At 40.7% G+C, this 15,205-nt stretch overlaps 1 protein-coding gene across 2 annotated transcripts in view; it reads left to right on the forward strand.

Annotated features, from left to right (window-relative positions):
* The window catches only part of WWC3 (WWC family member 3), a 91,021-nt gene extending 76,209 nt beyond the window's left edge, over positions 1–14,812 (forward strand). For both annotated transcript variants that reach the window (XM_056861924.1, XM_056861925.1), the window contains 9 exons: positions 1,435–1,627; positions 4,922–5,089; positions 5,649–5,800; positions 6,157–6,310; positions 6,885–7,049; positions 8,132–8,224; positions 8,737–8,967; positions 9,795–9,922; positions 14,094–14,812. In XM_056861924.1, coding sequence (XP_056717902.1) covers positions 1,435–1,627; positions 4,922–5,089; positions 5,649–5,800; positions 6,157–6,310; positions 6,885–7,049; positions 8,132–8,224; positions 8,737–8,967; positions 9,795–9,922; positions 14,094–14,160 — 1,351 coding nt within the window. In that variant the 3' untranslated portion in view covers positions 14,161–14,812. The remainder of the gene's footprint in view (positions 1–1,434; positions 1,628–4,921; positions 5,090–5,648; positions 5,801–6,156; positions 6,311–6,884; positions 7,050–8,131; positions 8,225–8,736; positions 8,968–9,794; positions 9,923–14,093) is intronic.
* The last annotated feature ends 393 nt before the right edge of the window (positions 14,813–15,205 follow it).

The raw sequence follows: 15,205 nt of genomic DNA on the forward strand, positions 1-15,205 counted from the left end.
TCCTGACGTTTCGCCAGCAACTGTGGCAGGCATCTTCAGAGTAGTAACACTGAAGGACAGTGTCTCTCAGTGTCAAGGGTGTAGGAAGAGTAATATATAGTCAGAAAGGGGTTGGGTTTGAGCTGAATCATTGTCCTTTTGCAGGACAATGATTCAGCTCAAACCCAACCCCTTTCTGACTATATATTACTCTTCCTACACCCTTGACACTGAGAGACACTGTCCTTCAGTGTTACTACTCTGAAGATGCCTGCCACAGTTGCTGGCGAAACGTCAGGAAAGAAAATTCCAAGACCACGGTTACACAGCCCGGATAACCTACAAGAACCTATAAAAAGAAAGATTCCAAATGTCTGTGTACATATTTTTCAGTTTATGTAGCAGCTCATTCACTAAACACATTAAAAACGAAGGCCTTAAGAAAATAGCACGAAGAACCTTTATGTACATGTCACAGTGAATGTCGATGAATTTTACTGTGTGAACATTGACAGTCCAGGCCAATTTTGCAAATGACCAAAAATACAAAGATGCACTGTTGAATGCTAACAGTTACTGGAAGGTGATTGTCAGTGTTCACCTTGTACATGCCTTAAAGTTGGGAATTTATGCCCTTCTTTGTGCCAAAGAGTTTTCTGTTCATGGAAGCTAAAAGAAGTAAAATTGCATTTGAAGGTGGATTCTACTTGCAGAAGAGTTTTCACAAGTGGGAGCAAGAGAACTGAGACAGAACCTACCAAGTAGAGAGCTGTGAATTCAAGTAACTGCAATCACCCAGAACTTCAGCTGAGGCAAGGCTGTGCAGCCTTCTCCTTTCTGCTCGTGGACAGGCATAAAAGCCCACCAGTTCTGGGGAAGACATACGGAGCACAAGCCTGACCATCCAGTTATCATCAGGGTAGACAGAACTAGGGAAAAATGGAAGAGAATCATGAGATGCCAACTCAGGTGTTGCTATAGCAGAAGAGACGGAAACATCCTCAAATTAACTATATGTTATAATTCTGTATAAGCTACCTTGGGGTTCCTTCTGGATCATAAGGCAGGGTAGAAATTAAATAAATAACAATGATAATGGCTATTTTGTTTCTGTTCATGCATCTTTGCAGCCAGTTCTTGTTCAGCCTTGAGCATTTGACCGGACAGATGGCATACAAATATTTTGAATAAGTAAATTCTGTATACCCTCAGACATTCTCAAAGTTCATCAGGGATTGTCAGCATTTGCTTGTGAACACCAACATTCCTAAAATTGTGGACATTCTCTGTAGTGTTCAGATATTTGCAGACCTTTGTTACCAATAAAGCCCTTGTTTGAACTAAGAGAACTCTGAGATGCAATAATGGGAATTATATTTTGTTTCATTTTACTTAGCTACTTAAAATGACTAGTGCCACCATTTGAAAATGTTGACTTTATTTTCCTGTTTACAGACATGTGAGAATATATTTACCATCTCTTGAGTCTGGTTCTCCAACCACTCATTGTTCTAGAGCGTTGGAATTCCAAACACCTTTAATATTTAATGAAGTCTTCCGGATCCCTGTTCATTCAAGTATCCTGCAACTAAAATCACTACAGATTTATATATGTTCAGTTGGCCAGCAGCAACAAGAAGAATTGTTGGTAAGGGCTGCCTTTTTCTGAAAATTCAAATGAGTTATGTATTACATTTTATTTACAATTTTAGTTGGAATTTCCAGTTTTTTTTTTCATTTTATTTTTAAAAAATGTGCAGTCTGCCTTTCCTGTAGCTCAGAGCAGCATAAAGTGTAATTTGAATGCAAAAATACAATATTCCAACAAAGCAAAAGGGGGGATATAGATAGATATAGATATATCTCCTGTTTCATAGGTTTTGTTTGTTTGTTTTTGCCATGACGTTGCAGCCAACTTATGGCGACCCCGTAGGGTTTTCAAGGCAAGTGATGTTTAGAGGTGGTTTGCCATTGCCTGCCTCTGCTTAGTGACCCTGGTATTCCTTGGTGGTCTCCCATTCAAATACTGACCAGGGCCGACCCTGCTTAGCTTCTGAGATCTGATGAGATCGGGTGAGCCTAGCAGAGCTTTAATTGTCAATGTGTAATTCTCTTTTTGTGCTCTTCGTGATGTCGCTGTGTTTAGCAGAGGATTAGTAATTCCTTTACTCATTTTCCAGGGGAAATGCACCTTTTTTTGACAGAATACATAGAAATGTGCCTCTATGAATCTTTTCCTTTTAGGACTGTCATCTGTACTATAGTAAACAAAGTATAGCCACTTGCTGCTTACAGTTTCTTCTGCAAACAAAAAAAGCACTTTGTCGTAAAACAGTCGAGGAAAAATCAACCCATTTTGCAATGCCTGTGTGTGCGCCCCAGACTGTGTAATGGGTTGGGGATGTTGGAGGTAAAGCCCCCACGAGTTTTTTTCCCCAGGAAACACTGCTCCAGGGAGGCATTGTTAAGTGTGCTGGAGAGATATAGCCCCTCTTTCTTTTCACAGAAAGATAACCTGATAATATTTCTCAAGGACTGGTGTGATGTAATAAATATGCAGGGGGAGGGTTCTAAACAAAAGAAATGTTCCATCTCCTGTGAGAATGAGTATCTAGGTTTTGGGTGTTTGAAACAATATTTGGAAGTTGTGAAACAAACTGTCTTTTGCCTCAACCCCCTCCCACGATTGATTGATTTTTGTGGGACGTTATAGACTACTCTGAGATGCATTGGAATTTGGCTTGGGGTAGTGAATGTACCCTGTATACAATTGTGATTTTTTTCCCATAGCGTTATTTAAATTACAATGGAATGCCCATGCTATAAGTGTTCAATATGGGAAACAGCATGTATTTTCTAATCATGCTTCTACTTAAGAATAAATTTTCCACCCAGGTCCTTTTTCTTAAGTAAATTCAGTTCTAGGGTCTAGTAGCTATGCATACAATTTTTTTTTCTGAATTTGTCAGTTCGCAGATAATGCAGCCTAACTAATGAAGAAAATATAACTAATTAATTGCTTTAATTGATTTTTTTTTCAAAAAAAGAGTTATTATTATTGTTATTGTTATTTTGGCTTTAAGTTAAATGTGTTTGTCTGCTTAAAACGCTAAAATGATCCTTCTGTGCCTGAAGGATGTCAATATTTATGGAAGAAGTCTGAGTTTGGCCTGAGAATTTCTTTTTAAATGCACAGCAGACTATAAATGAGCATTTGTCACTAAATTCTTTGAATAATTTGCTATAATTTAGCTGTTTTCTATATTTATTTTAAGCACTCCTCTGTTATACTCTATCCACCTGTTTAAACACAGCTCCAGGGAGCATTCTTTCGTGCATGCAATAAAACAAATATTTAACATATTTTCTAACCTTTTTTTGTGTGGGTGCAGAAATAAAGTTAGTATTTCTGAATGGCCTTGTACAGCTGCTGAATTGTTGCATACCATTCAAATGAAAAAAAAATTATACCCATATTGTTTAAACAAAAGAGCCCCCTACTGGTATGTTGTTAGGAAGCACATAATTTAGAGGTAAATGTGAAGGTAAATAATACTGTAAATATTTTTAGGGTTTTAAAATAAATTTTTATTTGCACATACAAATTGAATCCAAAGAACTATAAGCAAAGTTCCACTTATGGATCAGATCTTTCCCATTTTCCCCATCTTCTAATGCCATCCATGTCATTCAAGAAATTAGGCTGAGAGGTAGAACAGAAAACCCTCTTGTGCAAACCAGAGAGGATCTAATTCATAATGTCTTTCAGAAATTATGCTGCACTCAGGACTACCATTCTCTGTGTGTGGAAGGCTCTGTCAAACATTAAGAGAGTTCTTCTTTATAGAACATCAGTTATTTTTTCTTTCCTCTTAATTTACTTTTCAATCTTTTTCTACCCATTCATTCTCTTAAGAGGCACTGTAGTATAATGAGAAGCATTAACATCATGGACTTGATCCAGGGGAGATCTGAGAGTGCCTCCTGCTAGAAAGAGTTGCACATCTAGCACCCTGAATCTGTGTTGTCATTATACTATTGCAATGGCCCAATTTTGATCTATTGCAATGGCCCAATTTTGAGCTATTGTGTATTGTAGGTAAGCCTACACACTACCTGTCCTCGTTACTGCCCTTTAGATATCAAGCCTGAATAGGCATGGTGTGTTTATAGAGATTAAGCTTTAAACATTCAAAATATAAGAAAATTTAAACAATTAACGAGGGTAGTATTTCTTGAACTTGCAGTAGATAAAAGGCCATTATGACCTTAGTCCTCAGATTTGGGACTTCTCCCCATTGTCCCTTGCCACATGGGCAAGAGGGAGTTCTAGGTAAAGATTTAGTCCTTCATGTCTTGTGCCCATCCAAGGTGAAGAGCTTTTTGGCCTGCATCTTCATTGTCTTCCTTGGCCCTGGGTGTTTCTGATCTTCCTGTCTCAAGAGGAAGAGAAAACTAGCCATTTGGCTGTCCATTACATTCTAGCAAGTCGTGAGGTTGGCAAACCCTTTTAGTTTTTTTCTGGCACACCATTTGCCATAAGTAAGAGCTTGAGTGCTCTGTGCTTGGGTGATGGGTCTCCATGAGAGAGGTGAGGGGAAAGAGCACAGTTGATGAAGCCAATGTTTGTAGAGGCAAGTCGGGATTGAGTGATTTATGAGATGAATCTGGTTTCCCAAGCTAACCATAGTTAAAATAAACCATGGTTTTGTATTGTCTCTGAAGCAAGTCACTAACTCAGCCTGCATTATTCAAAGGGCTGATGTGAAGATAAACTCCATTTGCTCTTAGAAAACAGGATATAGGTATGGTCAAATAATGCATGCAGACCTGTTTTGGGCATTCCAATGAGCATTTCATATTTTAGGGAATAGTCTTGTGTATAGGAAATGTTTTCACTAATGATGACAGATTGACTCATCTTGCTTTATCATCTTCATAGGGCATTGCTCAGATTAGCCTAGCTGGCTGTGAGAGTTTGAGTGAGATGCAGCTCGACTGGTATCCTATCCAGATCTTCAGTGGCTCAGATTGTCAGCTAAACAAGGACAGTCCCAAGTGTGAAGAAAGCACTTCTCATTGTTCTGAAAACAAGACTACAGTGAAAATGGTATGGTCATAGATAAAGCTTTTAAACAATAAATTGGATTTCTCATGTATATTTACCTGGTGTGTGGAGATAAATGTGTTCTTAATATTCATAAGTGACATTTGGTTTGAAAAAAGGATTGAGATAGTTACATAATGTGCCTAAAGTGTTAAATAAAGTGGCTTATTGAAAAATCGGAGCCATTCCAAATTGCCGCATTTTAACTCTATAATGAAGTAGCCTGCTTTGCATAGCTGGTTTGTTGCAGTTTGCACTCTGTCATCCCGTTGTGTGTGTAAGGTGCTGTCAAGTCACATATAACTTATGGCGACCCCAGCGAGGGGCTTTCAAGGCAAGTGAGAAGCAGAGATGGTTTGCTATTGCCTTCCTCTGCAGACTCTTTCTTGGTGGTCTCCCTTCCAAGTACCGACCCTGATTAACTTCCGAGATCTGAGAAGATTGGGCTATACCATGCTGCCTTCTCTTCCACTGTCATCCCTATACTCCCAGTGAAAAGTTAATTATGATTCTGTCTCTGAAAGAGAGTAGCATGTGTTTTGAATGTCACTTCCCATTCCAGGATGCTGTGACTGCCCTATTAGCTAAGACCAAAGCTCAACTGAAAGCTGTCGAAAGAGAACTAGCAAAGGAGACAGTGAAACTGGAATACACAGAAGAGGAATTACTAGAGATGGATCAAAAGGAAGATCAGGTGGAAGCTGTGTCAGAGAGGTAACGTTCTAAAAACGACATAGAATTAGTCTTATTTCATGTACTCTGTGTCTGATTCACTACTGATGCTGCTACATGTTAATCCTGTTACTTTTCATGTTAATCTTTGTAAGCCTGCATTGACTGATTCATAACAAAGCAGCAGCAGTAGTCATCTTTATCTAATTGATTATTGTAGTTTGTGGTCATTTGGAGCAGGTTCTGGAGAAACAATGAACTTTAATAATTCCCATGCAAGTAGGTGTCTCTTCCCTGCCCTCACATCCAAAAGCCAAACACATAAAAGCAAGTGTGAAATGTATCGACGCAGACAAATTTCAGCTGTTCTGTGTATGATTCTTATCTTTCACCTGCAGGAGTTGGCAAGCAGAATCAGTTGACAGTGGCTGTAGTAATTGCACGCAGACCAGCCCTCATTACTCCGAGGCTTACTGTGGTGAAACATTACATATGTTTGCAACTCAGACTGATGAGTATACCTCTGGAAAAGTCCAGCCTCCTCCTCTAAAGGTTAGTGCACATAATATCTGGAATTCGTACTCCCTCACATTTTAATCCCACCTTTCCCCCAAGCAACTCAGCTTGACTCTGCTTTCCTTTATTTAATTTATTCTTTAAAGTAGGTTAAGTTGAAAGAGTGATTGGTCTGATATCACCCTAGAGACTCTTGCGAAGACTGGAACCCTGGTCTTCACATCCTACTCAGTCATTTTGATCGCTATGCCATCATGATTCTTGTGTTCCAACTTTTCCCTTCCTGGTTTTGCCAGTCTACATCTTGGGGTGCTCTGGTATAGCTTTCTAAGCAATGTAGCTTCGTTTTCATCTCTCTAGATAGGCATCTAGACTTCAATACTTTGGGTTGAGGTGGGATGCAGCTCTAGCAGGTGGCATATATTCCAGTTTCTTTCGGTTAGGGTGTGTTGAAGTTCTGGCATTCACATCATTTATACTGATATTGTATTGGTGCCTTAGTGATCAACATTGTGTTTGGCCAGTTTACTATTAGAGGATATTATAAATGGGATTGTGCTTTTCTTTTTGAAAAACTGGAATAGAACATATGGTTTTGAATCTGACGTAGGTGGATAAGGAGACCAACACAGAAGATCTCTTCGCGGAAGAAATGGCTTTGCTTCACAAAAGCAGATCTGGCCGTCGATCCCGAGGGTCTGCATTTGTTCGCAGTAGCACTATTGTTCGCTCACAGACATTCTCTCCTGGTGCACGAAGTCAGTATGTTTGTCGAGTGAGTAGAAATTACGTATGGCATTGGCCTCAAACAAGCAAATTGGAACTAGGATTTAAAGCTGAATTATACATAAAATACAGTATCATTTGCTGTAGCCTCACTTAAGAGCAACTGCTTTTCCTATATAAGGGCACATGGTTAGATCCCAGTATCTCACAGGAAAATGTTCTGCCTGAAACCTTCGAAACTGTTCTCAGGACCTGAGTATGTGTTTCCAAGTTAGCTGGGGGAAAATTTTTATGGCAGAAAGCTGTTTCATACATCATATTTATCCTGCACTTAGTGTAAAACTACTATTCTTCCTAGTAGGTAGGAGGGTCTTTGGCAGGACCAGCTCTTACTTGGTTTCTGCTTCCTTTGGAAGCATGTTTCAAGCTGTGCTTCTGAGGACCAAGTCTTTTGATTTTCTTTTGTGTGTGTGTACATTTTTTGTCCTGGCACATTCTTGCACCATGGCACATCTAGATAGGACACACCAAACCTGGAGAAGGAAGCTTAAACCATCGCTGTGGGCCTGCATCAGACCAGTCCATCAGCATCTTTACTGGTTGGAGCCTCCACCCTCTTCATGGCCAACCCTTTCCTCCCAGACTTGGCCAAACAATGTGCAACCCAATTCCACTCACAGATCAAGGCTTTGTTTTTAGTGATGTTCAAAATGCAGTGTCTGTGAAGCAAGGCAGCAAGGGGGAAGCCTGTTGGTTTCACTGCAGGACCCCAAAGAAAAGTGTATGTAAGGGTAGTAAAAAAGTACCAATACAAGAGCCACTCCAGGGACTGCTGTAGGTAGAAGAATCATAGGCCGTTGTCTGTAAATTCCTTCTCTAGATTTGATACCCAAGAATTATTTGTATCTTCACATGGCTCTGATAGCTCCAGGATCATCAACTGCTGAAAATCCCCTCAGGTCCCTTTCCCTGGCAAAATCTGAGCTCTCAATTTCCTCAGGAGAAGAACAGAGACAATTTTGGGACTATGGGATTCCTACAATGCATGCTGCTTTTAATGGGACCATTTTGTTAATACCTCTTCCTGTTGCCGATTACTGACAACTGATGTATCATATCATTTTCCCTCAGCTGTACCGTAGTGACAGTGACAGTTCAACCCTGCCAAGAAAGTCACCCTTCATCAGAAATACTCTGGAAAGGCGGACGCTGCGTTATAAGCAGGTATAGCATATGAGTGAATAAGGTAACATCTACAGTTTTGCACCGTTAACATGTTTTGGGAAAAGGAAGGGGTATTTTGACTTCATTGTTAATAATGTTTCAATATTAAAGGTAAAGGTTACCATATAGCAAAGGTGTTTGTTTGTTTTTGCCGTCAAGTCACAGCTGACTTATGGTGACCCCGTAGGGTTTTCAAGGCAAGAGAAGTTCATAGGTGGTTTGCCATGGCCTGCCTCTGAGTCACGACCCTGTTATTTCTTGGAGGTCTCCAATGGAATACTAGTCAGGGAATGTGAATTATAGTCAAGAAAAAATGGTTGCAATAGTGAACCAATGTGTAGATTTCTGTTGAACTGATTTAGCTTGTTTGGAGGGCTACATGAGGTCTTGTAAGATAAGAGAATCTGGAAAAAAAAACGCCACCTCATATCCAGGTATCTAGCACTGTTTCTGTTTGTTCTTCTGTTTGTTAATTTGGTTCTTACTGCCGCATTTTTAAATTAATATTTCAGCAGTCCTGTAGGTCCTCTTTGGCTGACCTTATGGAAAGGACATCACTAGACCTGGAGCTGGATCTCCAGGCCATCAGAACAAAGCAGAGGCAGCTGAATGAGGACATATGCACTCTGAGAGAGCTGCAGCAGCGCTTGGAGGATGCCCAGCGTAGAGGGCAAACTGATCTGCCTCATTGGGTCCTTCGGGATGACCGATTCCGAAACTTGCTGAAGGAAGCAGAGAGGCAGGTATGACTACAGGGAGTCTGTAGAAGATGCTGTTCGGGTTTAGATTATTATAAAAAAGAACTGAGATAAGCAATTGGGCTTTATAAGAGTTTTAAAACAGTGATTTTAGTAAACGTTTTTTTTTAATTAAAATTTTATTGGATTTTATAATACAAATTTCCCATATTAACAAACAACAATAAGGGTAACATGTAATTCTAAATCCTAACTAGATGTTGTTGTAATTTCTTATATACGTTATAAACTACCAGATAACGGAAAATTTTTCGACTTCCCCATCACCTCCGTACGCCTCTTAGTAAAGTATTCTAACCCATCGTGATTGGTCTGATCTTCTTATATCTCAGTTAAGTTTCATATAACATATTCTATAAGTATAATTAATTGTAATTCTTGATATTAATAGTATCGTTTAGATCAGATTAAAAGGTAGTCTTCCATTTTCCCCAGTCCTAATTCATATTGACAATATTTCATCCAAGCCTCCCATTCCCCCATAAATCGTGCATGGTGATTTTAGTAAATGTGACCAAATGTTTAATTTCAGTGCCAGAGAGACAGAGAGGTGTCAGCCTTTCCCACCCACCCCCACTCTCCTGCAAATATTCTGATTGCCAAGCTCTTCAAACACCAAATGCATCTGGATAATGACACCGTTAGGAAATTAGGGGAGGGCAGTTGACTAGGATGAACTTTATTTTGCCCTGCCTTAGGAGTTAGTGTGAAAGCAGCTGACTCCAGTATTCCTTCCAGTGTAGAAAACAAACTTTTGTAATACATATAATACTTTCACACATAAAGTGTGCGCTCCTCTGTTTTGTCTTTAGACAAGACAGACCAAATTTGAACATCGCCAACAACAAGCAGCTGAAAAATTGCTCAAGAAAGCATCCAAAGAAGTGTACCAGCTACGTGGTCAAAACCAGAAAGAGCCTATTCAGGTGCAGACGTTTCGGTAAGGAGTTCGATGCACCTAATGTGTTTATCCTTTCAGATAGATTCTGACGTGCTAATATGTTGTTGCTGCAGAGCATCATCTTCCTTGACGTTCATGTTGCTAACTTATGATACCTTGTTCATTACCTTATCTCCTCCTTCTCCATATAATGTGTAAAAAAAAAAAAAAAAGGTAAAGGTCCCCTGTGCAAGCACCAGTTCTTTCCTGACCCATGGGGTGTCGTCACATCCCAACATTTACTAGGCAGACTTTGTTTACGGGATGGTTTGCCAGTGCCTTCGCCAGTCATCTTCCCTTTACCCCCAGCAAGCTGGGTTCTCATTTTCCCAACCGTGGAAGGATGGACGGCTGAGTCAACCTTGAGCCGGCTACCTGAAACTGACATCCGTAGGGATCGAACTCAGGTCATGAGCAGAACTTGGACTGCAGTACTGCAGCTTACCACTCTGCGCCACGGGGCTCCTAATATGTGAACCCCTACACAGTTCTGCGGTTTGAGTTCAAATTCCATTGACATAGTATGAGTTCATCATATAGAATGCAAGTACTGTAATATACAAAGGTGTTCCATAGCTGTGATTTATAGTAAAGTAATATTTATAATGGACGACCAACCTATCTATATATCTATTTCTCAAGTGTGGGCAGATCTGTGGATCTAAATCAGTGGATTGAGCCCACACTGAGAGAAAGGAAATTTTTATCCAAACTTGGGGGACCCCTAGGATTGCAGAAAAATCTTACAAGTTATGTATATTTAATCCCCCAAACAATAATGTTATGTGCACATGCTCAGATTACTTACCTGTGCAGCTGATGCAGGGGCTCCCAGGAGCCCTGTTGTCTGCTGGGGTCCCTGCTGCCAACATGGCTCCAGAGGACCCCGTCGGGCCCTGCCACTAATGCGGTGGCTTCCTGGGAGCCTGCTGACGACACTGCAGGTAAAAACAAGGTCATGGCAAGGAGGGGAGGAGGGAGAAAGAGCGATGGGGAGAATAATGAAAGAGAAGGGGGAAAGACGGGGTAGATTGTCAGGAAAGGGGAGGGGGAGAAATAGAGGGGGGAAGATTGACAAGAGATGGGGAAGAGGGAGAAAGAGAAGGGGAGATTTTCAGAGAAGAGGAAGGGGGAGAAAGAAGGGGTGGAAGATTGTTTGAGGATGGGGGAGAGGGAAGGAAGCAAAGGCAAGGGGATGAGATTCACCCTCCCTGCAAGTTTCTTGCGGGTCCCAACTTGTAAATATTCTAAAATCATGGGGGACTTTGTGTGTTGGTCCCCAGGAAGCCATTCATTAGGAGCGATGCAATGGGATATGGCCCTAAACCTTATACCTCTTGTTTCTGTGGATGTCCAGCTATGACTGATTCAGCAAAAAATTATGTTTAGAATGTACTGGTCACCACAGTGTCTTTTCAGTAAAGGACTAAGTAAAGTGTTTAATTGCTGATGTTGTAAATCAAATGATGTGTCTCTTAAATATATACTTTGTGACTGTCCAGTTATGTAGTCTTTGAATAGTCATTGATTTTTGTGGATGCTTATGTACTTTTAAACTGTTTGCCTGGAGACTAACTGATGGTCCATTAAAATTGACCCTCCATGTTTTTACTGTTGCTAAAAGATAAATGTCCACCTTCAGTAATCCAGTGGATTGAGGACTTTACAACCTGATCAACACTGGAACATAGATGACACATAGATGACAATTGCACATGGGCGTATTTTTAGATATTTAGATATTTGGAAACCTTTTATAGATGCTTGTCTGCAGACACCACCATAGTTGCTATATTTTGTTATATATTTTTTATTTCTGTTTGGGGTTTGATTTATAGTAATTTTTAAAAAATGTATTAGGAACAGTTCAACCTAAACAGATGGCTCAGAACCCCAGACAAAGATTTAGTTCTCGCTAAGATAGTACCATTTCAGACTACTCCTAGGATCAAATACTTGAATGCTCTTCCATTCAAAAATTTCCCTGTAGATTGAAATGTAGTTAACAGGGAGAATGGTTCCTGTTGGTCCCTCTTAATTTAAAGTTTGGGATCCAAGTTTGAGCTCCAGTGCTAGGAAGAATATTTTCCACAAATATTTATTTACTTCATTTATAGTATGCCTTTTTCATTGAGACTCAGGTAGCCCATTCCTGAAAGGGGGGCAGTTAGGCAGCTGCCGGGAGTAGCCAAAACCTCCAGAGAGGCTTCCTGGCTGCTGCAAGGAAAATAAAAGTAATTTCAAAATGGAAAAGGGGGAAGTGCCCTCATAGAAAGCAACAGGACTATGCCACCAAAAAAAGTGGTGTAGCAACGCCACTGCTCAAGGAGCATTCCTGGGGCAGCATTCCCGGGAACACTTCCCATGCTGGCATGGGCTTTCCGTTCTGGGAAATCCCTTCCAGTGTGGCTGCACTCGCAGTAGGGGCTGGCGGAGCTGCGTGGCTCTCGGATGCTAACATTTTTGTCTCCGTGCCGGTGTACGTGCCACCTTATTTCGTGATAAGGTCACACTTATGCCAGTGTGGAGTCACACCAGCTCTTCTTAAAAAAACCTTTAATGGCATAAGAACACCTGCTCTTATGGAGCTTCGCTCCACCCCTCAGCAATGTGCTCAAAGTGAATTACAGAATGGCAAAACAGTGCAAAAGAGACTGGTATAATACATATAGCAAACAATGGGATAAGACTGGATTACAAAACTAGACAACAATGAAAGAAAAATAATATTGTACATTCAGTAAACAGCAGTTTTTTTCAGTGTTTAAGATTTTTCACAGACATTAACAGCCCATTCCTGACCTTTGGAGGTCAAAAAAGGGCTTTGCCAGCATAAGTGGAATGGCCGCTGGCTGTCCTACATACGCCATCCAGGTGAGCTAGGATGCCAGCTGGGGGACCCGGATGCCAGTCTCCTGGTGCTGCCACTTCACCACCGCCCAGGGATGCCGGCTGGGCCTTATGCTGACTGGGCCTTCCTCTGGCATCCCACCGGCGCAAAGCCCCACACCAGTGTCTCAGGGGGCAGAGCTGCCAGTAGGCAGCTTCCTGTCCCCTTTCAGCCCGGTACACCACTTTTTTGCTGGCGCAAACTCTCTGTTCTCAATGGGGCAAAATGCCCTATTTAAAAAAAATAAAAGCCTCTAAAATACTTTTAAAAGCCTTTTAGTGTCTGGGAAAAAGCTTTGGAGGTGCTGTGGCCGCGCCTCTGCCACACCGTCCCCAGCCACTAAAGGGTCAGGAATGGGCTGCCAGACTGCAACCCTGTTAGTAATAAAATAGGAACAAAACCATTTACTTTGTGGCGGGTGTAAGATACAGAAGTCACGTTTTCAAGTCTTCTGGTGCTTCACATTTTTACTTTTTGTTGTTTGCCTTATGCAAAAATATCTATGCCTCTTATAGCTAAATTTACTAGCTTACACATAGTGGCTTACATTTAATGTAGCAAATGTAGAATAGTTATATAGTGTAAAAATTAAAAACCCCTCACTTCTATACAGGGTCTTTGCATGATTGACAAATGTGGCGAACCTTTGTTGGTCCTTTAACAGCGTGAGACTAACAGCCCATTCCTGAAATGATGGTGTACGGGGACGGCGGGGAAGAGGCGCAACGGCGCCTCTTCCTAAGCCTCTTCCTGTATACCGTAAAACAAAACAAAAAAAGCCGTTTTGCGGCTTTTAAAATTTTTACCGGGGCCTTTTGCCCCATAGGAAACAGCAAGGTTGCACCCTCTAAAAATCAGGCGCAGCACCGTCATTCCCGTCACCGGCGTACCAGGCCGAACCGGGATAGGAAGCTGCCTCCCCTGGAATGCCCCCCTGTGCCGGCACGGCCTCTTTACACCGTGGCCTGCGCCATGGAGAGGTCGCGGCGGAGGGGCGAGGCGCGGTCCCCACCAGCATAACTGCGTGTAATCGCGCAATTACATGCACTTACGCTGGCGGCGGGGTCACGCTGTCTTTTAAGAGGTTTTGCCCCCACCCTTCAGGAATGGGCTGTTAAACTGCTGAAGGATTTGTGGTACTAAAATTAGTGTTTCTTGTCTTTAAACAGTCTGAACATAGGTAAATTCGTTAGAATTTGTTATAATAGTGGGGTTGAGGTCTGCTATTCATGTCAGCGTCACTTACAACTAACAATCTCTCCTTCCCCTCTGCGCTGGCAGGGAGAAGATGGCGTTCTTTACCAGGCCCAGGATCAACATACCTCCTCTGCCAGCTGATGATGTATGACATGTTACTTTGTAAACATGAAGTATTCCTCTGCTTGTTCTTATTTTAAGATGAAGTTACTAGGCTAGTTAAGTTTATTTTGTAAAATTGTTGTGCAAAGACTATTAATATACACATTTTGTAAAAAAAAATTAAAAGTAAACAAAAACATATATATAAATATATACATATATATTTTATAATAGTGACAGCAACAAGGCTTGGTTTTTCCTTGTTGTGAAATTGGCATCTCTGATGACAACTTATTTTATATGAAAAAAAATCAATTATCCTGTTAGAGCATGTACAGTTTTTACGCCATTTTATTTGACTTAAAAGGCTGGAAGACAGAAACAAAGTGAGTTCAGGCAAATTCACTGTATTGTAATTTATTTATAGTAACTCATTTTCCTTGAAGGAAAAGATCTACTTTAAGATGTATTTTAAAGACTGAAATTTTGTTACTCAGTATTTGTCATACAGTAGAATGGAACCATAGAGCTGGTTTTGTTTCTGATAGCTGAAATGAAAATACTATGTTCTCTATTTGTCACTTTTTAATCAGCTTTGCTGTCTGTCTTATATTGTACCACGTATCCTTGGCACTGTCTGAAATCAAAATATCACCTGCAATGTTGGCTTTTTTTAAAAATAAATAAATTTAAACACCATTAAACATTGCATGGTGCACCTACATTTTCTTATTCTGCATAAGTAGATTGTTTTAATTTCAGTGGTGTCAAATATGTCTTTTATGGCTTTAACATTTTTTCCTGTTGAACGAGGGAAGGAACAAGGTGACAGGTCTCTATTTAGCTTTTTTAGGAAAGGGGCTTGTGAGCTTACTGTATTAATGAGTAATATAGTACTATCAGAGTTTTTTATGCATATGTTACAGAAATCATTTAGGTTCAGATTCAGGAAATCATCCCAGAACTACTCACCTCCTTAGAGTTCTTCCTAGGTCTTACATTCCAAGTTTTATTATGTTCAGTGGCATACTTCTTTTTTTAAAACATGGTTCAAAAAAACAAACAAATGCTTAATCCTAGTGCCCCAGTGAAGT

This window comes from Euleptes europaea, chromosome 16, assembly GCF_029931775.1.
Source record: "Euleptes europaea isolate rEulEur1 chromosome 16, rEulEur1.hap1, whole genome shotgun sequence".
NCBI lineage: Eukaryota > Metazoa > Chordata > Lepidosauria > Squamata > Sphaerodactylidae > Euleptes > Euleptes europaea.